The sequence below is a fragment of the Gracilinanus agilis genome, chromosome 2 (genome assembly GCF_016433145.1).
Source record: "Gracilinanus agilis isolate LMUSP501 chromosome 2, AgileGrace, whole genome shotgun sequence".
NCBI lineage: Eukaryota > Metazoa > Chordata > Mammalia > Didelphimorphia > Didelphidae > Gracilinanus > Gracilinanus agilis.
The window spans coordinates 666,287,129-666,313,736 of NC_058131.1; the positions used below are offsets into that span (position 1 = coordinate 666,287,129).

General features: G+C 41.5%; 1 protein-coding gene across 1 annotated transcript in view; it reads left to right on the forward strand.

Moving 5' to 3' along the window:
- The window catches only part of DLG5 (discs large MAGUK scaffold protein 5), a 158,210-nt gene that overhangs the window by 95,865 nt on the left and 35,737 nt on the right, over positions 1 to 26,608 (forward strand). Inside the window, exons 6-10 of the mRNA XM_044660242.1 lie at positions 6,314 to 6,573; positions 8,794 to 9,106; positions 17,841 to 18,025; positions 21,302 to 21,427; positions 24,598 to 24,730. Coding sequence (XP_044516177.1) covers positions 6,314 to 6,573; positions 8,794 to 9,106; positions 17,841 to 18,025; positions 21,302 to 21,427; positions 24,598 to 24,730 — 1,017 coding nt within the window. The remainder of the gene's footprint in view (positions 1 to 6,313; positions 6,574 to 8,793; positions 9,107 to 17,840; positions 18,026 to 21,301; positions 21,428 to 24,597; positions 24,731 to 26,608) is intronic.

The window sequence follows — 26,608 nt, forward strand, 5'->3', positions numbered from 1 at the left end:
ACTCTTCTACCACCTGACTGCCCTACCCAGTTCCTTATCCTCATCCTCTTCTTCTAATAAGAGACACTTAAAGGTTGGGGGTGGTGGAGTAGAGAGGTTGGTGTTTGAATAAACTTTGGCTGTTTAGGTTTCCAGAGTCTATTCAGATAGAACAAAGCCACATGGTGATTAATGCCCTTAAAATCTGCAAGAAAAGGAGAGCTTAGCCCAAGTGAAAGAATGGACATTTCTGAATGGACAGAACAAACTGCTTTCTCTCCTCCTGCCTGCCCCTGTGGGGCTGTCCGGTTTCTGCATTACGGGCACTCCAAGGGAGTATTTGGCCCTAGTTCCCTAACCCTGCTAGAAGGTGTTTGTGGCTCCCTCCTCCAAGGACCTTGGCCAGGCCAGTTCCCTGACAAAGCCCCTAGGGGAAAGGTCAGCCTCCGGGTTCCACTAGGGTGGTTTTGTTGCCTGGATCCTCCCACGACTTGTAAACTCCAAGAGGCCCTTGCTGGCTAACAGGGGCTGTTTGCCTTGAGTGTTTGCGAGAGGGATTTACCCATCGCTCCGGCCAGCCGGATGATTTATGGTTTAGAGGAAATGTCGCTGCTCTGGGTGTGACGATTGAAGGGATTGGGTTTCATGTCTGAAAAGCCAAGCCGATGGCCCATCTAGCTTCCCAGATTTTCCGCCACGCTGTGCCATCTTCTGAGGACGTCAGGGATGATTTCCGTCTCCTCCTCGGTGGGTTTTGTTGGTCTCGTTCTTGTGAGAGCTGGGACTGGCCTTGGATTCTCAGGGATACACACAGGAAAAATCCTCCTGTAGCCTGGACGTTAGAGTAATAAGAACTTGGGCAAATCTCTTAGGATCTAAACAACTTCACTGCCCTTCTCTTTGCTTTCTCTTTGAGTTTTCGCTTAAGAAAATGCAGAAAATAACATAGGATCTTAGATCTTGAGCAGAAAGGGACCTCAGAGGCTCTGTAGTCTAGAGCCTTCATTTTACAGGTGTGGAAGCCCAGAGACGGGAAATCAGTTGTCTGGGGCCATATGGATGGTAAAGGGCAGAGATGGGATTTGAATCTAGTCTCTTAGATTCAAAGGGGAAATTTTTCATTCTTTTTACTTCAGGGGGGACCAGGCCACTTACCGAGAGCAATAATTATTTCATTTTTGTCTTTGTATCTTGAGCCCTGTGCCTGATGAAGTAGGTACTTAATTAATGCTTGTTGAATTGAATTCCATGGAAATTGTGAAAAGGAAGGACCAATTCCCCCTCAGATTTCCCTTTTTTAAACCCTTATTTTTTGTCTTAGTAATAATTCTTAAGACAGAAGGGCAAAACCTAGCAGATGGGGCTAAATGACTTTCCCAGGATCACACAGTAAGGCCAGATATGAACTCAGGTTCTTCTGACTTTAGGTCTGGACACCTATTCACTGAGCCACGTATTTGCCCCTCAGATTTCCTTTTCAGCCCACTTAGGTGAATGAGAAGCTGGATGGACTGGCTTTTTTTCTGGATGAATTCTCAAACTGTGACTGAGTTTAGCTTGGGACTAAATGCCTGGCATCTGCTTCCTCTTGTCTCAGAAGGAGTTTGTAGCTAAATATTAAAAGTTTTCTCCTGAAACTACTCAAGAATCTCATTTTTTCAGAGTGCCCTGGTACCTGTCTCGTAGAAGGACCTTACCCTTCTGACCATAGAGACAGGCAAAATTTAAATTCCTTCTCAGATACCACTTTTTTTTTTTTTAACATTTATTAATATTTATTTTTTAGAAATGTTAACATGGTTACATAATTCATGCTCTTACTTTCCCCTTCACCCCCCCAAGACCCCCCACCCCCATCCCCACCATGGCTGATGTGTATTTCCACTGGTTTTAACATGTGTCATTGATCAAGACCTATTTCCAAATTGTTGATAGTTGCATTGGTGTGGTAGTTTCGAGTCTACATCCCCAATCATGTCCGCCTCAACCCATGTGTTCAAGCAGTTGTTTTTCTTCTGTTTCCACTCCTGCAGTTCTTCCTCTGAATGTGGGTAGCTTTCTTTTCCATAAATCCCTCAGAAATGTCCTGGATCCTTGCATTGCTGCTAGTACAGAAGTCCATTACATTCTATTTTACCACAGTGTATTGGTCTCTGTGTACAATGTTCTTCTGGCTCTGCTCCTTTCATCAGATACTACTTTGAACTTGGCCAGTGCCTTATTTTTATTTTTTTTTAAACACTTAATTTCTAGTTTAGTAAAAACTCTCAACACAGAAAGGCAAGGGCTACCCAATGGGGTATTGTAGGTAGTATCTCTTGGTTCAATTTCCTTATCTTTAAATTGAAGAGGTCTGACTTTAGATGACCTCTAGATCCTTGTCTGCTCCAGTTGCATAATCTTATGATTTCTTAATACTTTTTAAAAATGATTATTTCTATTTGGATGTTGGAATATCAGAATAGTAGAAGATTCTCCCATGGTTCTACCCATAGCTGCCACCTTGTGGGCACCACTAGAATGACAGTAGTCTTTCTCTGGGATAATAAAGCATCCTTGATTAAAAAATGGCAAGGACTTGGGATTTGCAGGATTAATTCAAATGTGCTATAAGGAATTCTCATTTAATAAACTATCAAAAAATCTCCTCCTCTGTGAATTTTCATAACTTTAGAGATGGAAATGAAATGAGATAGCATCTTGCTTTGTGCCAGGCATTGAGGATACAGATTTAAGCAAGCAAGACAGCCTCCGCTTTTGGAGAACTTACATTTGAATAGGGAAAGACAACATGGAGGGGAGTAAGAGTTGGAAGGTGAGGAGAGCTTGTCGCAGAGGAGAACTGCATGCTGACATGGCTGGTAAGTCAGACTGAGTCAAAAATGGTGAAAGCTCACCAGTTAGAGCTCAAGTTCCAGGGATCAGGGTCCAAATTCTGTTGGGGAAGAGCAGGAGCTCTTGGAGGAGACTGGAATGTAGGTGACATGGCTTGAAAATGGTCAGGATGTAACCTTATAGGTCATCTAGTCCAACCATTTAATTTAATGGATGAGAGAACTGAGTCTTAAAGGAGGGGTAGCCTCCCTAAGATCCCTATTATCAGCTGAGCTGATATATTTTTTTAATTTTTAAAAATTCTCACCTTCTGTTTTGCAATCAATACTAAATATTGATTCCAAGGCAGAAGAATGGTAAGGGCTAGGCAATGGGGGTTAAGTGACTTGCCAAGAGTCAGACATCTAGGAAGTATCTGAGGTTAGATTTGAACCCAGGACCTCCCTTCTCTAGGTCTGGATCTTCTTCCACTGAGCCACCTAGCTGCCTTGAGCTGATACAGTAATGTAACTCTTTCAACACCAAATTTTGGACCCAGAATTTCTGACTCTTTAGTCCTCTTTATTCCTGTCATGCTGTCTCTCTTCTCTCCCAAGAAAAGGGAATCAAGTTTAGATCTAGAAAAGTTTACAAACTAAGGCAATCCATTTTAATAACCATAATCATCATGATAAATAATAATAATAGCTAGCCTATAGAACTTACTATGTGCCAGGAACAATTAAATGAGTTTGAAAACAGTTTAAAAGAAAATGTTTAAGTGCCTTGCAATTGTTTTCTCATTAGAGCTTTACAACAACTCTGGGAAATAGAGGATATTAATTATTCCAGTTTTACAATTGAGATAACTGAGGTCAACACAGGTTAAGTAAGTGACTTGCCCAGGACCATACAACTAATTAATGTCTGGAGCTGAATTTGAACTTAGGTCTTTCTGACTCCAAACCCAAGGCTCCGTATACTATGGGACCACCTAGCTGCTTCTACAGGCAAAAAATGCCTCTTTTGAGTACAACATTACAATATCCATGCCTAAATTGAATGCTACAGTATGTTACAGTATCTGTGCATAAACTGAAATAGTGATTCTTGGTTTATCCATAGTGAGAATGATTATCAAGTTTTCCAGTCCACAGAAGAATAGAAGCAAAAAGAGCTGGTGTGGGCTGACAGTGTTAAGAATGAACAGCTGCCAGCCTGACAGTGGTGGAGACAGAAGGCTGTAAAAATTAGATCTAACTCAGAACCCTCAGCAGCAAGGGGTCATTTATTGTGGGGAGAAAAGTCCCACATACCGCAAGAGCCATGAGAATTGCTGGGCTAGAATACTCAGCTCTTCTGCAATTCTCTTGTTTGTAGTAGAATCCTTCAAGATGGTATTCTCCATACTCTGCTTAAGAATATAAGAAATTCTGATACATTTTATTTTAATTGTTTATCTTTTTACCCATACTTTCTGTCTTAGTAACAATTCCTCTTCAGACAGAAGAGCAGCACAGGCTAGGCAAATGGGATTAAGTGACTTGTCTAAGGACCCACAGTTAGGAAGTGTCTTAGGTCTAATTTGAACCTGTGTCCTCCCGACTCCAGACCTGGCACTCTATTCACTGAGTCATATTAGCTGCTGCCTCTTGTGATAAATTTTAGAAAGATTCTATCCAAATTTGTTTAAAAACGTTTTGGGACTCATGAGTTATACATTTAAATTATTTGAGTAATTCACCTGAGTATGATAACTTAGATGTTTACATAGGTTTTAAGGTTTGTACAGTAGTTTTATTTTAGTTGAAGTTTCCAAAAATATTATGAAATAAGTAGAGGCAGGTAAAGTGGTTAGAGTGCTGGACTTAGGATCAGAAAGACCAGAGTTCAAATCTAGCCTCAGATACTACCTTGGTTGTATGATCCTGGGCAAGTCATTTAACCTTTGTCTGTCTCAGTTTCCTCACACTTTTAATGAGGATAATAATAGCACATACCTCTCTGGGTTTTGTGAGGGTGCTAGCTATCACTAAGCACTATACATCGAACAACAGGCATTTATTAAATATCTCCTATGAATACTGTGTCAGACCTTGGAGGTACAAATGCAAAGAATGAAATTATCCCTATTCTTCAGGCTCACATTCTGGTAGGAGAGTTGTCATTCAGTCGTGTGTGTCTCTTCTTGACCCCATTTGATATTTTTTTGGCAAAGGGACTGAAGTGGTTTGCCATTTCCTTCTCCAGTGGATTAAGGCACATAGAGGTTAAGTGACTTGCTAAGGGTCCGATTTAAACTTAGGTGTTCTAGTCTCCAAGTCCAGAGCTCTATCCACTGAACCACCTAGCTTGCCTCTAATAGGAGAGAGAAGTATGTGTGTGTGTGTGTATGTGTGTGCGTGTCTAAAACACATGCAAGTCTAAAACATATATAATCTAAAGAAAATAAATACAAAGAAATAGAAAATAGTGAAATACTTTGTAGTCTGGTAGGCTAGGTAGTTGGGGAGGAAAGTCACTAGCCTTTGAGGGATTAGGAAAAAGCTTTGAGTAGAAGGTGGTGCCTGATTTACAACCTGAGATGGAGGAGAGGAGGCAATGAATTGTAGGCATGGGGGATTTGCAAAACAGGAAAGTATAATTTGAACCCAGATCTTCTTGGCTTGAATTTCCATTTCTGTACCATGCTGCTTCCCTACCTCATTTTTTGATGATTTTGGATGCTTCAGTCTTTTCATACCTTGTTTATCTGAAAGTAATAAGAGGATTTATACTAAAAAAATGTTATGGCCCAATCTTCTTACGAGTTATTTTAAGATTAGTGAAGTTGGAGTATTCTCTCAGGAGATCTCAGCGAGTTGCTTTAATCAGTGAGATGGTTTCAGGGGATGCCATAATGGGTAGATAACCCAAGGGCCTCTCTACATCACCTGAATGGTGACTTTTCAAATCTGACCAAGCCCTTCATTTTACAGATGAGAAAGGGGAGGTTTCAAGATGGTCTCAAATTCTTTGTTTTCTTGGCTACCAGAAGCACTAGTTCCCTCTCCTGTCCTGACCTGTCCTGTCCTGTCCTTTCCTTTCCTCTCCTTTAATTTTCTTTTTCCTTCTTTCCTCTGCCCTCTTCTCTTCTCCCCATCCCTTCCCCCAGGTCTTCCGGACTTCACATCCTAGCAAGGGCCACAGAGTTGAGGGGTTGAGTGACTTGCCCAGGGTCACACAGCTAGGGAATGTCTAAAGTCAGATTTAAACCCAGATTCTCCCAACTCCAGGCTTGGCACTGTATTCACTGTTAGTGATAGCACTGATAGTGCTATCTATCTGTTTTCCAGAAGCACGACTTTCCCTCTTTATTTGGTGCCAAGTTGAGGTTTTTGTTAAATTAGACTTTCAGTCTCTTTGAGGGCAGGGATGTCTCAGTCTTGCAAACACTTCTGTCTCGCCTAGAAGAGAAGTAGTGAGCTTTTTCTTCTTTGTGTCCCAGAGCTTTTGGCAATTGAGTCACTTGTATTTTTAGGTTTTGAAGGAGAATGGGTCATCGGAGATCCTCAACACACTGTATGACACAGCCATGGGCAAGCTGGAGGGACTGAAGAAGGACTACGATGGGCTGAGAAAGCGGTACAATGAGAAGGTCGCTAACCACAACACTGACCTGAGTCGGCTGGAGCAGATGGAGGAGGAGAACAGGCGCCTGCAGAAGCAGACAGACACACTGGTGAAACAGAGAGACACGTCCATCCACTTCCAGCAACAGTACTCCTTATCCCTGAGGCGGTAGGAGCCAAGGGGTGGCAGGAGGGGAGCCAAGGGGTGGCAGGAGGGGAGCCAAGGGGTGGCAGGAGGGCCAGAGGGCTGGGGAGAAGGGATTTAGGGGAAGTGGGGCCTCTGGCTTGTGCTCAGAGAATACAGTCTCTTTGACATTACGGTCTAGGCCGTCTGGCTGGGTGACATCTCTCTGTGCAGGCGTGGGATTATTATTTGCAAGGCTGATCCTGGCTCCCACCCCACACTCCCCTGAAGTCGATAAGAAGGATGCATCTGTGATCCCATTTCATCCTCAAGCCATTTTTTAAGAAGAAGGGCGGGGGAGAGATTTTGGTTTCTATTTTCATGGTTTGGGAGAATGAAGCTTAGAGACCTGAAGGGTTTTGCTTGTGATAATATAACTGACGAGTAGGGGAATGGGAACTAGAACCCAGTTCTCCTGAGTGTTGACCCAGGGCTCTGTGCAATAGACCTGAGAGCCAATTGGGAGCTGCCTTGGTCAATTTGAGAGCTGTCTTGGTATCTGTAGAGGCCTTTAAGCCCAACCTCCTTTTTACAGATGAACAAACTGAAATTTTAGTTTTACACAACAAATAAGTGTCTGAGGTGGGATTCAAACCTGGGGTTTACCTGATTTATTGCTTTGTCTGCTCTAGCCTGCTACCTGCTCAGGTTCTGTTCTGCCCAAGACCGTGTGGGTGCTGCCTTTGAAAAAAATGTGTCCAGTGAGAGTCCTATTCATATTGTAATAAAAAAAAATAGTAATATATTCTTTGAGGAACCTGTAGTGGTTATTATTATCACATGGAGACACACAAAGGAGCTCTTAAGTAGAAGTAGATTAAAAGCATTTTTCATGGTCATGTTTGTTTCATGGATTATGGGGAAGGAGGGTGATGGGCCTGAGTCTGAGAGACCTGAGTTCAAATGCAGCCTCACATATTTTATTGCTATGTGACTCCCCTCCCCCCAAACTCTTATTGCCCCAGACAACTCTCTAAGACTTCAGTTTTCAGAAAAGATGCTTATTTACCTTCATAGAGCAGAGGAGTTACTTTCTAGGAGTTCCCTACACAGATATGACTCCCCCAAGTAAAGTTATTTACACAGTTACTTATGAGTGAACTCTTTGTTTTAAGAATGGCTAAATGGCTTTCCAGAACAGCTAGTTAACTCAGTTAATTGAGAGCCAGCTCTAGATATGGGAGATCCTGGGTCCAAAATGTGGCTATGTGACCCTGGGCAAGTCACTTATCCTTACTTACTGCCTAGCCCTTACCATTCTTCTACCTTGGAACCAATATTTAGATTTGACTCTTAAGATAGGAGGTAAGGGTTTAAAAAAAAAAAAAAAGAATGCCTTTCTTTAAAAAGCCAATTATATATTCCCCAAAGGACACATTATTATCTTTGCAAATTCTACTAACTGTCTCTAAGGTACTATGTTGAGAATTGCACATACTGGTAAAAACCGTCATCCTTTTTTTCCTAGAAAGTTATATTTTAAAAGTGTTCACCTTGTGGGGCCACCACTGTCTGGCCCCGTGCCCTGTATCCCTGGGTTAGTATCTGTCAGATGTGTGTTAAGATATTTCAGGGAGACGAGAGTATGATATAATAGAAAGAGTCTGTAAAATGGAAGTAGTGATTTTTGTTCTCTCTGCCTTATTGGATAGTTATAATAAAAATGCTTTGTAAAACTGGAAGTACTCTATAGATTTTCAAATTTTCATCGTTTCTTCTGAGCTGATCTGTCTGGGGGAGGCACAAGACAGCTGTCTGAATGGGAGCTCAGGTGAAGTTGAGAACAGGCTGTGTGACTTTGGGCAAGTTACTTTTATGGCTCAGGGCTTCATGTCCCTTTTTGTAAAAGGAAGAGGTTGGACCAGATGACTAAAGTCCCTTCTAGCTCCAATATTCTGTCATCTTGGTGGATGGGTAGGAGGAAAAAAAACCCTGGATCTCAGGTCTAGGGTAGGAGGATGGGTGCAGCTTTCAACTACTTCCTAGGATTGGCAAAAGACTGAGAAAAAGTTCTGTTTCAGGGACATTGATGTTCTGTGACTTTCCTGGTTGGGGCAAATAGGGGGGATTTCATTTGAAACTTCAGAACTGGTTATTCAGTGGAGTTGGTAGTATTAAAAAAAGGCACTGGGAGGAGGGACCAAATTGACCATCTCTTCTCGGGCCTGTCTCCATTCATTGCGCGCCTCCTTTTTTTCCCTCTAGGTTTGAGTCAATGCAGCAGGACCTGAACAAGGCAACGGTCCAGAACAAGGAACTTCAGCGGGAAATGGAGCGCCTTCAGTCGGAGGTGACCCGGCTGAGGTCCATGCAGCTGAAGGCTCTGAAGGATGCAGAGAAGTACAAGGAGGAACGCGATTCCGTCTTTAATGAGTATCAGCTCATCATGAGCGAGCGGGACCAGGTCATCAAAGAGCTGGACAAACTTCAGACGGAGCTGGAACTGGCTGAGTCCAAATTGAAAAATACCACCTCTGAGAAGAGGGTGGCCAGTGAAGAGATGGAAGCTCTGAGACAGGTAGACACGAGCTTCCTCCGGGGTGGCACGGCCTGCCTGCTAGAAGATGAGGGAGGGAAGCTGGTACACAAGGCAAAAAACCCAAGTGGGGGTTTTCTTTGGAAGTCAGGTCTTCAAGACTTCTTTAGTTAAGGTAACTCAGGGTTTTCAATTCTTGGAATTTCTTCAGCAGGTTTGTTCCACCTCTCGCTAATATTAATAATCAGGATGAGGATGAGGATGAGGATGATAGGTGCATGGCACTTTAAAGTTTGCAAAGCACTTTGCAAATATTATCTCAGGGTGCAGCTAGGTGGCTTGGTGGATAGAGCCAGATGTGGAGATTCAAATTTGGCCCTAGACATTTCTTGGGCAAGTGAGTTAAACACACAGTATTTATTCCAAGACAGAAGTAAGAGTTTAAAAAATAACAACAAATGTTCTCTCATTAGATCCTCACAAAACCCTGGAATATAGCTACTATGATTATGCCCATTTTATGGATGAGGAAACTGAAGCAGATTGAGGTCAGATGATTTGACAAGAGTCATACAGCTATTAAGTGTGTAAGGCTGGATTTCTGGACTTTCTGGCTCATGGTCCAGCCTTCTGTCCACTCCATTTTCCCTCTTGGAATTGGGAGTAGGGTCCGAGGAAAAGGGAAGATAATAAGAACTCATGAGGTCAGAAGCAATAGGGCTTAGTAGTGGAAAGGGTATTTGAACTGTAAAAAATAAAATTAATATATAATGATAACTTTAAAAATATTATGGTTTTTGTAAGATTTATTAGTAGTCTCTAGAAAATAAAGCCACGTGCCATGCTAGCTTGGGTTGTTTAAACAGCCTGCTGTTCCCTGCTGCCACCATGGAGGATAGAAAGCAAAGAGAAAGAAGAATGCCAGCCCCTCAGTTTTAGCCCCCTGTCTACGTCAGTGCGTAATGACAGGAAGCCAGTGGGCTCATGGGAAATGTAGTTCAAAGACCCCCCAAATTTCCAATAACACAGAACCCCTATCTTCCATCTGATAGTTAGTTTATAACCATGAGCAAGTCCTTTCATTTCTGAGCCTCAGTTTTCTTATATATAGAATGGGCACAGTAATTCATCCCTGGAGCACCCAACTGACCAGATTGTTGGAAATATTAAATGAAGTGATGCATGCAAAGTGTTCTGCCAACTTCAATGCCTTATTATATATGTCAGTTGTTATTATTTTCATTATCAAGAACCACACAGTATAGAATATAGTTGGGAAGGTCAAGGCATACTATTGCATGAAGAGTTTCATGCCAGGACGAATTCAGATGATTTTTCAAAGTCCACTGCCCCAGGAACAGATGTGCCCCTTAAGGAACAAGCCCTTTGGACTAAGTTTTCCTTTAACAGCTAATTCACAGAATCTTAGTTGAAACTGATGTCAAGGTCCAAACTGAGATATGTCACTGGAGGCTTCTACTAGGCTTAGACGGTTCCCCCCCACTCCCAAGTCCTGCTAAAATGGTAAGGGAAGAAGTAGAGGGCGCTAACCTTGAAACTAAGCCCAAATCCCTGGAGTACAGACCCTTGAGGGTTGGGGTAACATGAGTGGACCTCATGGTTGCCCGTAGTAACCATCACCTCTAGCATTTGGCCTCTGGCCATGGGTTCTGTCTTTTTTCTTCCTTTTCTGGAACAAGTTTAGGCTTTTTTCAACTGAAGCTGCATCATTTAAGTTTTTTTTTTGTTTTTTTTTTAATTTATAGAAAGTTTTGATGATCAATGGTAGAAGAATTAGGAGGAAAGGAGATGGAAAACTGGTTATATGGTCCATTTTTGCCCATAGTCTCCCACTGACTGGCCTCCCTATTTCATGGGTTTGGTTATCCACCAGATGAAATGCAAAAGTGACTTTAGCCTACCATGTGTAGGTCTGCTAAGCCCCACAATTACTTTAAATGCTCGACCTTTCCATGGCATTCTGATATTCTCCTTTGAGGGGCAGGTTATTGTTTTTTTCCTGTCTGGACTGTTCTGTGCCCATGTGTCTCTACTCTTCTGCCAGTCTCTGTGTGTGTATGTGGGCTGTGTGGGTGGGTTTGTGGTATGGAGTTCAGGCTTCCATGTTGTGAGTTGTATGAAGTGTGAGCAATGTCAAACAAAGTGTCTCCCCTATAGTAAATCAGTGGCATGTAGGTGGCCACAGTGGAGATGTCAGGTTTCCATCATGTAAAGTGAGGGTAGTTCCTCCCCAGCCTTGGGGAACATGGGCAGAGGGGGAGGTAATGAGATGAGTTTTCTGGAGGCTGTACCTTTTGCAGTCTAAGAACTTGCCTGGCTTTGTCTCAGCCTCTCATCATCTGCCCCTTGGTTTTCTCTGACCATGTTCTTTAGGGAACTAGAGGCAGGAGCTATAATAAGAAGTATAAGTTTATATAATGACCTTGCTCAAAATTAAGTCTCTTTTGTGCTTAGCTAACACTTTGATTCTAGGTCCAAGAGCTGCCTTAGTCCCATCAGGTTGAGGAAAAATTCCCTTTCTTGCTTCTCATTTTTCTCTCCTCAAATTCTACCTCTCAGGGTATGATAAGATAGTTGGCATTTTTTTCCCCCAATTTCTTTTCTATTAAGAAACATAGCAAGGTCATTGATGGGCTTCCCAAAATGCCCTTGGAGGCTACTGGAACGATTAGCAATTCCTTTCCTGACCTTAATTGATGCCTCTTGGAAGCAGGTCTTTATGGTCATCAGGGGGCCAATGATCCTAGAAGGCAGATGAGCGTAATTCTTTTCAGCCTCATCCAGTCCAGGAGGCTTCCTGCCTGTCTGCCTGGGCATGGGTTCTGTCTTTTTTCTTCCTTCTCTGGAACAAGTTTAGGCTTTTTTCAACTGAAGCTGCATCATTCAAGGTGTTTTTTTTTTAATTTATAGAAAGTTTTGATGATCAATGGTAGAAGAATTAGGAGGAAAGGAGATGGAAAACTGGTTATATGGTCCATTTTTGCCCATAGTCTCCCACTGGCTGGCCTCCCTATTTCATGGGTCTGGTTATCCACCATGAAATGCAAAAGTGACTTTAGCCTACCATGCCTCCTGACTTAGAGCTGTATTCAAGGCTTTTGTGGCTTTGGGAAAGGGTTGTTTTCATCTTATATCCCTTGGTATTTTACTGACAAAGCTCTTTTCTACCTCTTCTGAATGACTCTAGATGGACACCTCACCTGTCTGTCAGGCTAGAGGTTGTACTTTCTCCCCAAGTGGAAGAAAATCATCCTGGGGTTCCTAGGGTGTAAGCACCATTTATCTGATTAAAATAAAACACATTCTCTTCTTCTACCTCAATCCTTCAGGCTGAAAATACTGGTCTGTGACAAGGCAAGGAACCATCTCTGCGTCCCTCTCTTTTTCCGTCTCTTGTTTCCACTTCTTCTCTACCCCATTCCCCGTTCCTTCCTTCTCCTGGCTTAGTGTACCTGGCAGGGGAGTGACCCATAGGGAGCCCTGGTGGATTGTTCTCTTTCCTCCGACCAGCTGAGGATTTTGCTGTGGAGCCCTTCACTCCAGCCCTGCTTCTTCTTTAGATACCCTGCTTCCCTCTCTGGGGCATCTGTAATATCTTCTTTCTCTGGAGCCGGGCATTAGGGTCAGGGCAATGAACTCCAGCCACGTGTTAGGGAGTTCTCTGCAGATGAAGGTCACAGAGCGAGTCTAAGCCATCAGCTGACTGGGTCCTGTCCTGGCTCACTGCACTTACTAGGAGAGAGTGACCGCTCAAGGCAGTCTGAATGCTGCCTCTCTGAGAGCACGGAAGGGCACCGTGCCAGCGTTTGCTGGCACTTATTGGAAACAACCACCTCAGGTTTCTGACCCCCCTCACACATTCCACCCCCTCTTCCAGCTGGGAAATTGATTCCAGAACAATGTTGGCATATATTTTCTTAACAGCAGACATGCCTAAGTATCAGCCCCAACTCTGAAAAAGAGAACTGTATGATTTTAAGGACCAGCACATATTATTTTTCCTATTCCTGGCCATAAAACAGGACATTTTAACACTTGTCCTTGGTCTCCTCATTGGCCTTAGTGATACTGGCCATTGCCAGGTGCCCTGCAGGCCTTGCTGGATCACCTTAACTGAGAGTCGATGCCTAAGATTGGCCCTTACCTTTGTTCTCTAGTGCCAGGTTGGACTAATCCAATGATTTCTTTCTGCCTTCGTCCCTGAGCAAATAATGGTCCTCTTGGTAAAATGTGAACTCCTCACCTAGAAAGAACGAACCTTTCGTGTGTCTGTGGCCACAGGGAAGATGACAACTTTGCATTTGTTCTCTCTCTTCAATGTGATATATGTGCCAATGATGGGCTCTTGTTTTAGGAGCTGAACTCAGCTCTGGTGGAAAGAGATCGGGCAGTCTGTGAGAGGAATGAGTTACTGGAAAAATACTGCTACGAGGTGAAGGACAAGGCGGAAGCCCAGAAAGAGCTTGATCAAGCTTGCAAAGATATAGAGGCAGTAAAGGAAGAAAGAGATGTGGCCAGGAAAGAGAGGACAGAAGCTATCATCCAGAGAGACCATCTACTCAGGGAATATTACCAAGCTCGCCAGGTACTGACCATCTCCCGCCCCCCCACCTCCCTTTATGGAGCCTAGAGAGTGAGCCACACTCCTACTGGGAGCCAGAACCATGCTTGGGAATTTGGAGGTATGTGGCCCATGCCTGAGATGATGGGGGAGAGGTTCCTGTGAAAGCCTGCTCAGCTGGTTACACCTGTGTCCCAAAGACCACTCAGGGCAGCTCAGCGAGGGAGGCGAAGGGATAGGTAGATCCTTATTGAGCCATCCTTGACCTTCAAAAATTGGCTTTCCTAGATTAGAATATTTAGGAGGGCATCATCAGGAGTGTTGAGTTCAGCTGGTCTAGTGAATGGAAGGAAAATGTAAGAAGATAGGAGAGGCAGCAAAGGTCCACATTATGAAGGCTTTATATTTGATCCTGGAGAGAATAGGGAGCCATTGGAGTTTAAGAGGGAGAGATAAAGTCAGACCTGTACTCTAGGGAAACCTGTTTGGCAGCTGCGTAGAGGCTGGTTTAGAGAGGGGAGAGCCTGGAGGTGGAGAGACCATTAAAGATAGGGGCAGTGTCTTTAAAATGCAGCCCACCCATGGCTAGATTGAGAGGCATACTAGGAAGTGCACCTGGATTGGGGAGTTAAAAGAACAGGGTCCTCCTGCCCCTGACTTTGCCATGAGCTAGTTGATGTTACTTTGAGTTTTTCACCTCATCTGTAAAATGGAAGAGGTTGGACTGAGATTCCTCTAAGCGATGAAATTCTACAACCCCATTTCCAGAATTTCCCAAGTCCTCTTTTCTTCCCAGTAAAGTAATTATAATAATTTTGGCATCTTTTCTAGATAGATAGACGTTTTGGTGGGGAGGGGGCAGGAGGAGGATTGGTTAGTAAATTTTATTCTCTTCTAGTCCTTGTCCCTCCCCGTAGCCCAAGGGAAAAAAAAGAGGCAGTGATCATGTTATTAGGAAGGGTTTAGGTGTCATCAAGTGGAGCTGACCATGGTGGAATCTTGTGCTATCTTGTTCTGTTTTGAGAATATCAGGGAGTGGTAGGGAGAAAGAAGAAGGAAAAAGAAGGTGTTCTCTTCTTCAGTGAAGGGCTAAGTTTCAGAAGCTTGAGATGGATTAGTGCCTTAGTTGGCTGAGGTTGATAACATAGGAAGCCTCCTCAGTTGTTCCCCACACTTTGCTTAATGCTTCAAGGCTCTGCCTCTGTTGAATGTGGTCTCGCTCCCCATTATTCCATGTGCTTTTTTTGTGCTTTGGGAGGGAGGGCCTCTGTCCCTGTGCCTTTGGGGAAATTCTGTGTAGGCTGTCAAGGCTCTCTTTTGGTGTCTGCTTTGCTATTCTGAGAGAAAAAGAGGCTTGGGGTGAAAGGGAAACTCCATATATGTCAAATCTTGCCCTGGGGGAATGGACTGAATTTGTATTTCCAATTTCTGATTCTCAGTTACCAGAAAGAACATCAGGGGATAGGGAGGGGAGAAAAGTATGCTAACCCATTCCGCTTCTACAGGAAATTGCTTTTTCTATCAGTCAGATGTTTGAATAAATATTTCATTGGCTGATTGGAAAAATCTCCCGCAGGTCTTTCAGAAGTGTAGTGGGCTAGAATATTTCTTCCCTCTCCTGTCTCTGGGTAACTGAACGATGGGGGGAGTTGGAAGCACAAATAGACAGATGGCAATTCTGTCATTTTCATGCTGTTGTTTGACTCTTGGAGGAAGTTCAAAGCCTAAAGCCTTCCTGGCTATAGGCTGTGGCATTCATTTGGCTGGATCTGGTTTTCAGCACCCTTTCAGAGAACACCAGGCAGCCCTCCATAAGATAGCTAACATGGGAGATGAGTGCTCTTGACATGCCTCCTGGTTTATGGAAGTGAAGCATCATAGATCCTTTGAGCATTTTTCCCGCAGCTCCTTGTCACTTTGAGGCATGGGTTCTCAGAGTTTAGTGGAGACAAATTGGGACTTTATTATAGCATTTAGGTAGAATAGTTCATTTTAACACTAAAATGAAAAACTGATTTTGTTAGCTTGTGCAAAATGTAATTAATAAAATTATAATCATATATAGAATAGGAAAGGATCTTTAAAAGCCAATGAGTCCAACTAGAACTTGAATTTGTAAGGGGCTGGAAGTTACACACATTATTTTTCCCTAGTTAATTTGAATTGTGTGACTAATTTTAAAATTCCAAAGGTCAGGAATATTGAAGATTTTAAGGGGGAGAAAAAGGAACTTGCTTACCCAATAATCTTTTTATGTTGTAAAACGAAATGGTGAAAGATAGCCATAATGGCATCAGTTTCTCCATAAAGAGTAGAGCTTCTCTACAAAGGGTTTCTCCAAAAGGTTTTTACAAAAGGTTTTTACCTTGTGTCAAAAGAGATTCCCAAAATCTTTGAAAGGAAGCCTTGTGGGCAATATTCAAGTAGACATCAAGTATTTACGAAGTGACCACTGTATGCCAAGTACTTTGCTAAGCAGTGGAGATACAGAGAAAGGCAAAAGTAGCCCTGAAGGAGCTCACATTCTAATGGGAGAAACAAAGATGAAAACAACTAAGTATATATAAGATATATGGACAGAGTAAGTGGATTAAAGGCAAATGGAGAGAAAGGGATCCGAGGGGGGAGGAATTGGGAAAAGGCTCTCAAAGAAAGTGGTACTTGAGTTAAGTCTCAAAAGAAGCCAGGGAACCAAAACAACCAAAACAAATTCTTATTGTTGGAGTGGACAATCTTACATTTGATCCTTCCATTATTTGAACCCAATCTTTTTTGCTGACTGAACTTTTTTGGATTGGGCATTTGTTCCCATGTAGATATTGGCAAGTCTCATCAGATCGCAGTAGCTAGAATGTGATTTTTGTATTGCATCCTCTTCTCTCAGGGGCTGGCTGTTAATATATATGGCCAGTGCCACATAACTAGTAAAATCATAATATGATGGACCAAAGCAGAGATGGCTAGCTAACAACTTGGATGATAGAGACACATTTCAGAAAGGTCTTGACAGGTTAGAACACTGAGCCAAATACAGTTGGATGAAGTTCAGGAGTGATGAACATAAAGTCTTTTTCATTTGGGTTCAGAAAAACCAACTTTCAATTACAGAACATGGTTTAGCCAGCAGTCTGAAAAAGACAGGGAATTTAAATATATAATTCAACTAAGTGATAAGGCAGCCAAAAAAACTATTGTAATCTTGGACTGAATTTTAAAAGACTTCACTTCCAGGAATAAGGAGGTAATGATCCCTTTGTACTCTACACCTTCAGATTACACTAGGAATGTTATGTTTGGTTCTGGGCACCAGTTTAAAAAGGACATTGATTTAACTGGTCAGTGTCCAGAAGAGGGCATCTAGGATAATGCATAGTACCTTGTCACATAGTAATAAACACCTAATAAGTGTTTGTTGTTGCACTTTAGTCTTGAGTCTGTCATATCAGGATTGGTTGAAGGACCTGGAGATATTTAGGCTATTAAAGAGAAGGCTCAGGGAAGACGTGACTCCTCTGTGTTCAGATATTTGAAGGGCTGTCATGCGGAAAAGGAAATGGATTTTTTTGGCCCAAGAGACCAGAACCGGGATCAAAGTAGAATTTTCAGAGGCAAAATTAGGCTTAATGTTAGGGGAACAAAACAGTAACCTAATGTACAATTATTGCTGTTCAAGAGGAGAGTAAAAATGCCTCAGGAGGGAGAGAGTTCCTGCTCCTCTTTGGAAGTCTCAGAGCAGAGGCTAGACACCTATTTGACTTGGGTATTAAGAGTAGGAGTAGGAATTTCTTTTGGGTTTGAATTGGCTTAGGTTGCAACTGAGTTCTCTTCTAGGTTTGTGATTTTGTGATAAAAATGGATGCAAGATAGAATACTTTGGAATCAATGGGCTTCAGGGGTAGTCAGATGCTTCTGTCAAGGAAGGGTTCCTATAGACATCTTTTGTTTTGTCCAGGTTGGGAACAGTCATTGTCAGACCCCGTTCTATCATAGTTTAAACCTTGATAGATAGATACATAACATTGAATTGGAGGGGCCAGGTTGGGTTAAGGTGGAATAAGGTAGGGATTGGTCACAGCCCTGGTCTCCTGACCTTTGAGCTTTAGTTATACCTCCAGGGTCCAAGATAGGGGGATTTTAAAGCCAGCATGCTACAGTATCAAAAAATAAACTTCTCCCATCTGTCCGACCTTATAGATACAGGATTCAGCCACCCTGGACATTGAGCGAGCCAACAAAGAGATCGAAATGCTCCGGAAGCAGTATGAAGCCATGTCCCAGGAGCTCAAGGAAGCCATCCAAGAGGCAGAAGTGGCAAAATGTAGGCGAGATTGGGCCTTCCAGGAGCGAGACAAGATTGTGGCAGAAAGGGAGAGTATACGGTAACTTAACACTCCAGGCCCAAGCAGTGTCTCGTCTCTCTCTTGGGTATTTTGATCCCCTAGAATTTCCCCCACAGCCTATCTCAGATGCCCTCTAATCAATGAGAAAATATTTGTGTAAGGTGCGAGGCTTGATGCCACATTTGATGTATCAAATCACATTTACTGAGTGCTTTTCCAACATTCGGATGTATTTCATTTCTGTTTCCCAGTTGCATTTTCATCTGTTTCTCTTGGGAGTTTTAGGGGCTTGGAGGCTGCTTGTCCCATCAGGTTGACAGCTCTAATGATGTAGGTGGAAGCCCGGTCCTTTGACCTAGAGGGAACGGAGGTCCGGGATGAGATAGAAGTTACTCAGGGTCATTGGATAGCCTGGAACCCCAAGTCTTTTGATTCTCAGTCTTGGACTTCAGCTGGAGTGAGCCAGAGTAGCAAAAGCAAAAGCAGGCAGATAAGTTGTTGCTTACCATTGTGGCTGTGGTAACATCATATCTACCCTTTTCTGAACATCAGTCTCTTCATTTGCAAAATGGAGATAGTAACATAGTAAAATACCAGCATATTTCCCAGGAATATTATGAGCATCTAATGCTAATACACTTGGAGAATTTTTAAGCACTCTGTAGACCTCGTGTCTTGGATTTGTTTGAGGGACCAGCTCTTCCTCATGTTACCTTAGACAAGTTTCTTCTCTGATCTTTTTTTGAGGTGATGTGGAGTAGTAGGTAGAGTGATGGTCTCTGAAATAAGAAAGGACCTGGGTTTGAATTATGTTTTATATGTGACCCTGGACAAGTCACTTATTCTGCCTCAGTTTACTTTTCTATAAAATGGGGATAGGATGGTACCCCTTGTAGAATTTAAATTTTTTGAAAACTTTTTTTATTAATAAAAACTTTTCTTTCCTTTCTCCCCTTTTTCCTTTTCCTCATTGTTCTCCAGTTGAAAAAAAAAACCATAGAAAATTCTTGTAACAAATATGGAGAGCTGAGCAAAAACAATTTCCCACGTCAGGCATCTCATTCTGCACTTTGGGTCTCTTACCTCTGTCTCAGGAGCTAGTGCGCTTCCGTGGTCCTCTAGGATCATACCTTGCAGGATTCTCATTAGTCTGAATGAGATAGTGTATATGAAGTAATTATAAATATTGAAGCACTAAATAAATGCACACTGCTAACCCACAATACTCTTCATCTCAAAAATGGGGAAAAATGATACTTATATTCCCTATTTCACTTGGTTGTTATAAAGATGCAGCAAGATAATATGCAGAAAACATTTTTGTCCACAAGACAGCTGTATATGAACATTAGTTCTTGTTATTCCTTGAAAAGGGAAGCTAGGTGACTCAGTGGATTGAGAGCTAAGTCTAGAGATGGGAGGTTCTGAGTTCAAATGTGGCCTCAGATATTTCCTAGCCGTGTGACCCTAAGCAAGTCACTTAACCCCAGATGCCTAGCCCTTGCCATTGTGATTCTAAGTATCAATTCTAAGATAGAAGGTAAGATTTTAAAAAAAAAAAAAAGGAAAGGACAGCTTGTAGCTGAGGGGTTACAAAAGGGATTTCTTTATTTATATATATATAATTTGTATTATATATTATTTATATTCATTATATATGATTATAAAATTTATTAACATATCTATTTATATATATACTTATATATGTGTACATCTATCTATCTATCTCTCTATATATCTTTAAATCAGAATGAGGTACTTGGGTCTAGACTTGTGTTGGTCTACCTTGCCAATTCACAAACTTGTGATGTATTTTTAATGACCAATGGTTAGTTTGGAAGAGTGTGGTGCTTGTTTGCTTCTATTCTGCCCTGCCCAAAACATAGAGACACCAGTGGATGCCTGGCAAGGCATTCTTAACCCTTGTCCTCATTTAGCAATCTCATATGTCTTTGGGGCTTCCTATAAGAACTTGTTTCCATCCTTCTGTCCTCTTAACAGTACCAGGTCCTAACTCAGAAGCGAGCTCCAACTCATAAAGAAACTGTTAACTCTTGCTTACAGTCACTGAGGTAGTAAGAGAGTGCTCTAGCTCTCTCACTACTCCTGGTTTATACATCCATTATTCCAAAGGTCTTCTGCAAACAATAAATGATTTAGGAAGGGTAATAATTTTGGAGGTGATTGTCAGTGTGGTTTAATGAATAGGGAGCTTAACTTTGTTCAAGGATCTGAATTCAAATTCTAGGTACTTACTAGCTGTGGGATGATGGGTAAGAGATAGGTCCTTAGAATTACTTACTTTTAATTAAAATTTTTAATTTACTTTTAATTTCTTGAATAATTAGTGATATGCAACATTTTTTCACTGTCCATTGATAACTTGGATTTCTTTATTTGAAAACTGCCTGTTTTATTAATCTTTGACTGCTTATGAATTGGGGAATGGCTTTTATTCTTTTAAATTGGAATACATTTCTTTGCTAGCTTGGAAATAAGACTTATCAGAGAAACTGGCTACAAATGAATGATTTCCTTCCTACTTTTAACTATATTTGTTTTGTTTTTTTGAAGGTTTTGCAAAACCTTTTAAATTTTATGTAATAAATTTTATCTTCTATATTTCTTTTTATCCCATTTGATCATGAACCTCTTCCTCTGTCCATAGATTTCAAAGATCATTCCTTTGCTCCTCAAATGTGTTTATTATATGATTATATCTGTGTATCTAAGTCATGTATCTATTTAGACTAGTGTTGGACTTGGGATACAGAGTGAGACATATACTTTTCAACATAGCCAATGTAGGAATTTGTTTTACTTGACTATTTATATTTGTTACAAGAGTTTTGTTTCTAGGTTTTTGTTTTTCCACATTGGGGAGAAGGAAGGAAGAGAAAGCAAATAGTTTTTAACTGAAATTTTTTTTCAAAGTTCCTTCCTAAGACTATTTAAAGATCAAGAGATCTTTTCACTTAAAAATACCATCTTGAATCATGTAACCATAGAAAAATATTCTAAATAAATTAAATAAAAAATTTCAAATTGCCCCCCCCCCCAATATCATCTTGGTCAGAGGTGTGTGATCCCATTAATCAGCTGACCCAAAGGCATTCATGTATTCCTTTTGTACGCCAAGCACTGTATTTAGTCACGGGGTACATAAAACCAAAAAATGAAAGAGCACTTGCCTTTGAGGAGGTTATATTTTAGCATATTACTTTATAGGAGTCAGTAAGTTGGGAAAGAAAATGCTGGTTTTTTTGTCCCAGAAGTTCACCATCTCTCTTTCTTGCTTCTACTCTCTCCCCCCAGGACCTTGTGTGACAACCTCCGGCGTGAGAGGGACCGGGCAGTGAGTGACCTGGCTGAAGCCTTGCGCAACCTGGATGACATGAGGAAGCAGAAGAATGATGCTGGCAGAGAGCTAAAGGAGTTGAAGTATGTGGATGGGCCTCCTCAGCATCCCTCAGGTTCCCAGGTCCTCACTTGAAGCCTGGTGGTTGCTGTGTTTAACCATAAGAGTAGAGGGTGGCCAGATTTTCAGCCTCCATTGGCTTTCTGTTTTCAGGAAGGTCCCTTTCACTTCCCTTTTTTTTCCTTCTAATCCATGGTTAGATTTCCACTTTTTCCTCCTCAGTTGAGAGGCAGCTTTGACTAATGGATAGGACACTCAACTTGAACTTGGTAAAAGGTTTGTTGAATCTCCCCTGAGTCACTTTGAGTATCTTTGAACCTTGCTTTCATCACCTAGAAAATTGGCCAATCATAATACTGTATCATGAGATTGTTGGGGAGATCAAAATGAAATAACATAAATACTTTTCCCCCCCAATTTCTTAACATGTTACATAAATAGCCCCCTTTCTACTCCCCCTTCTCCCTTTTGCTTCTTCTTCTTCCTCCTTCCTCTTCCAAGGTCCTTGAACACCACAGAAAGAGTTTATGAATCATTCCATAAATGTCATTGGAATTCAGCTGCTCTGGGTGAAGCAGAGCTTTTCTAGGAGCTGAGTGAGGTCCAGAGAAGTATATGAAAGGTTCCTGCCCTCAGGAAGCTCCCCCTCTACGTAGGGAGCGAAGTCCTACATGTTGTGAAAGAAAGCTAACATTGAACGTAGGACTTAACTGCCAGATGAATGCTATACTTGAATGAATAAAGTACTTAGAAGCAGTAAGTACTCTAGGAAGACTAGGAGTGTGGGTTAGTGGGGTAGAGGAGGGCTTCTTGGAAGAGTTGGGAGTTGGAATTAAGCCAATAAGACAATTTGGACAAGTTTCGAGACTTAATCTGGACCCTTTTGGGAGAGACATTTTGGAGCATCCATAGTAATTCTTGCCTCTTCCCTTTTTGACCGCTTGCTAACTGTTTACAGTAAATGGAGTGGCCTTTGGGCAAGGGGCATCTTTGGCCTACAGGAGAAAATTATAGGGGGAAAAATTTGAAACAGTAAAATTGACATTCACATAGTTCTAAAAGTTAGGAACCCCACAGTTTTTCTCAGTTCAGGGCTCTCAACTTTAGAGGCAATTGTTGCTAATGAATTATTTGAGATTTACCTTGTCATGAGTGGCAAAAGAGGTTCTTGGTCCAAGGGGTAGAGAACTGGGCTGGCATTTGAGTCAAAATGCCTTGGAATTAATTCCTGCCTCTGTTTCAGTGGCTGAGTGACCCTGGCCAAGTCACTGAGCCTTTTGCTGTCCCTAAGTTGCTGATATTTATTTAGCCTTTATATGTAAAGTGGGCATCGTTACTTGCCTTCTCAGTGGTTAAGATAGTGAATGGAGGGAGGGAGTTTGGAACTCAAAATTAAATGAATGTTAAAAAAAATAGAATCTGAAAAAAAAATCATACCTGCTGAATAAGTAGAGTTTTTTTCCTCAGCTTCTTATTGGTGTAGATAAAATCACAAAATAATCCATGACAGTTATAGACAAGGACAAAGAAATTCTGAATTGAGGTGGGAGGCCAGGCTTAGGTAAGGCTTATTAGAAGGCTAGAGAGCCTCATTCTTCTTTTGTGTGGGCACCTTTCTGGACATATTTTTCTTAGTATAGAAAAAAAGTTGGTGAAAAATGACCAAATTAAGGTCCTTAGATGAATAAACGAGTTCTTTGTCATCACACATTTTAGGGATGGAGTCTTATAAAGTGGATAGAGATCCAGGCTTAATTCCACAAAGGACCTTTACTTAGTACCTGCTTCTGGTTATATCTGGGCACCCTGGTGGCAAGTGAACTATACCCTCTTGGTGCTTTATGCACTTCTCTAAGGCTATTAAGTTACTGGGAAGGTGCTGATTTGCATTGGTAAAGGAAGTTCCTTCATCTGGTAATTCCACACACAAATAGAATCATAACTAGTCCATTAGCCCACCCTTAGTGCCGACTTCTCCCTCTCAATTCCCCAATTGTTTGCTGTGAAGATTTTGCTTATTTTACCAAGCCTGTATTTACAGGAAACAGGTTTATTTTATTTTATTTAACTGCCCTCCGCAGTCTATTAAAAGAAGGTATGTTCTGTATTTCTTTTTTTTTTTAAACTCTTACCTTTAATTAATTAATTTTAAGATCAAGAATCAATACTATGTATTGGTTCCAAGGCAGAATAGTGGTAAGGGCTAAGCAATTGGGGTTAAGTGACTTGCCCAGAGTCATACAACTAGGAAATATCTGAAGTCAAACTTTTAATTTTAAATAAAATTTTTATAGATCTGTTTTGTTAATTACAAATTTCCCCTGTATCTGTCCTCTCCCCTCCCATCCCATATAACAAAGAATATTTTTTAAAAATGCATTTACATTTCTTGATATTTTTCTCTGTATCCTTCTCTCTTCTCCCTTCCAGAGATCCATCCCTTAAAATAAAAAATATATATATTTTTTAAACCCTTAACTTCTGTGCATTGACTTATAGGTGGAAGAGTGGTAAGGGTAGGCAATGGGGGTTAAGTGACTTGCCCAGGGTCACACAGCTGGGAAGTGTCTGAGGCTGGATTTGAACCTAGGACCTCCTGTCTCTAGGCCTGGCTCTCAATCCACTGAGCTACCCAGTTGCCCCCTAAAAAATATTTCTTAAAGGAATAAAAATCAGCAAAACTGATCAATACAGTGAAAAAGTCTAAAAATATATGCAGTATTTCATACTTGTGGGTGTTCTGCTTCTGCAAAAGGGGGGGGTGGATTACATCTTTCCTTATGCTTATATTTGTAAATTTTGCAGTGTTTGCTTTTCCATTGTTTTGTGTATGTTTTTTTAAAATTTACCTTATAGTCAATGCATGTATTATTTTCTTCATTCTGCTTCCTTTAATCTGTATCCTTTGGTAAATTTTCTATGTTTCCGTACAGTCAGTTGTCTTTTCTTATAGCACAGTAATAATCTATTACAGTCACATACTCTAATCTGATTAGTCATTTGCCTGTTGATAGACATCTTCCTTGTTTCCAAATCTTTGCCACTGTTAAAAAAAAAAGTTGCTATCAGCATTTTGGTGTTTTGGGGACTTCTTTTTTACTCTTTAATTTTAATGGATTAATTTAGATCTAGAGGCAGGCAGATTACACTGCTACCTAGAGATACAGCTCTAAATAACTCTCCATTTTCATAGGGAAAAGATGGAGAACCAGCTGGAGAAGGAAGCCCGTTTCCGGCAGCTGATGGCTCATAGTTCCCATGATTCAGCCATTGATACGGATTCTATGGAGTGGGAAACGGAAATAGTAGAGTTTGAAAAGGACAGAGTAAGTTGGCTTTGACTCTTCTAAAAAACAAAACAACAAAAACAGCTAGGTGATACAATGAATAGAAAGCGGGGCTCAGATTTAGGAAGATCTGAGTAAGTTCAGCCTTGGACACTAGATGTAGAATCCTAGTCAAGTCATTTAACTTTTGCCTGCCTCAATTTCTTCAACTGTAAAATGGGGATAATAATGGCACCTACCTCCTAGGATTGATGTGAATCAATCAATCAATCAATTAATTGGCTCGCTCACTCATTAATTAATTTATTCGTTCATTTATCCATTCATTCATTCATTCATTCAGCCAGCCATTTATTTATTTATTTTCTCACCCACACACTCACTCATATATTTATTTATTTGCTTGTTCCTCTGCTTGCTCATTTATTATTTATTTATCGGCCTTTGAGCATTTTATTTAATTAATTTAGGTTGTTTTCCTGTAGTTTCAAGATGCATATTCTTTCCCTCTCCTCCCTGCACCCCCCTCCCGTAGCCGACGGGAGATTCCACTGGGTTTTACATATGTCATTGATCAAGACTTATTTCCATATTATTGATATTTGCACCATGGTGATCGTTTAGAGCAGTGGTTCCCAAACTTTTTTGGCCTACCACCCCCTTTCCAGAAAAAATATTACTTACGCCCCCTGGAAATTAATTAAAAAAATTTTTTTTAAACCCTTAACTTCTGTGTATTGGTTCCTAGGTGGAAGAGTGATAAGGGTGGGCTATGGGGGTCAAGTGACTTGCCCAGGGTCACATAGCTGGGAAGTGTCTGAGGCCGGATTTGAACCTAGAACCTCCCGTCTCTAGGCCTGACAGTCAATCCACTGAGCTGCCCAGCTGCCCCTTTTTAAAATTTTAATAGCAATTAATAGGAAAGATAAATGCACCTGTGGCCATCACTGCCTCCCTGGATTGCTGCAGCACCCACCAGGGGGCGGTGGCGCCCACTTTGGGAATCACTGGTTTAGAGTCAATATCCCCTATCATGTCCCCATCAACCCATGTTTTTTTTTTTTTTTTTTTTTGTTTTGTTTTGTTTTTTAATTTTAAACCCTTAAGTTCTGTGTATTGACTTATAGGTGGAAGATTGGTAAGGGTAGGCAATGGGGGTCAAGTGACTTGCCCAGGGTCACACAGCTGGGAAGTGGCTGAGGCCGGATTTGAACCTAGGACCTCCTGTCTCTAGGCCTGGCTCTCAATCCACTGAGCTACCCAGCTGCCCAATCCATGTTGTTTTTCTTCTGTGTTTCCACTCCCAGAGTTCTCCCTCTGAATGTGGAGAGCATCCTTTGAGATAATAGTTGTAAAAAGCTTGGCACGTAGGTAGGTGCTTGTTCCCTTTCCCCGACCTTGAAGCAGGTTTGTGGGTTGGAGGGTCAAGCAATCAAAGTATTTAGCATGTACGTCCTGGCCCCTCCTATTCTCCTTCCCCATTCAAGCTACGGTCCTTGATTAAATAAATGACAATCTTTCATCCAAACCTTTAGCTCACTCATATTGAAGAATAACAGCAAGCCTCTATTGTGCTAATTAATCAAATGAGTAAGAGTTGTAGGCTCAGATTTAGAGCTAGAAGAGACCTGAGGTTAAGTAGCTCATCCAGCAACCATAATTTTTTACAGATGGGGAAACTGAGACTCTGGGCTGGTTAGTGATTCAAGTTCACACAGATAATAAGCAGCAACACTTATTTTGGAACTGGTGCTGACTTCCAATCCAGAGCTGTCTTCCTTGTCCAGTATTACCCTTCCTTCCCCTGTTAGTAGTTTAGGAAGCTGGGTGGTAGGCACTGGGGATGACTTTGCAAAGTCAGCTAGGAACAGAGAGAAGGGAGGAGGGTCTGCTTTGTGTGGGTTTGTGTCGGTGCAA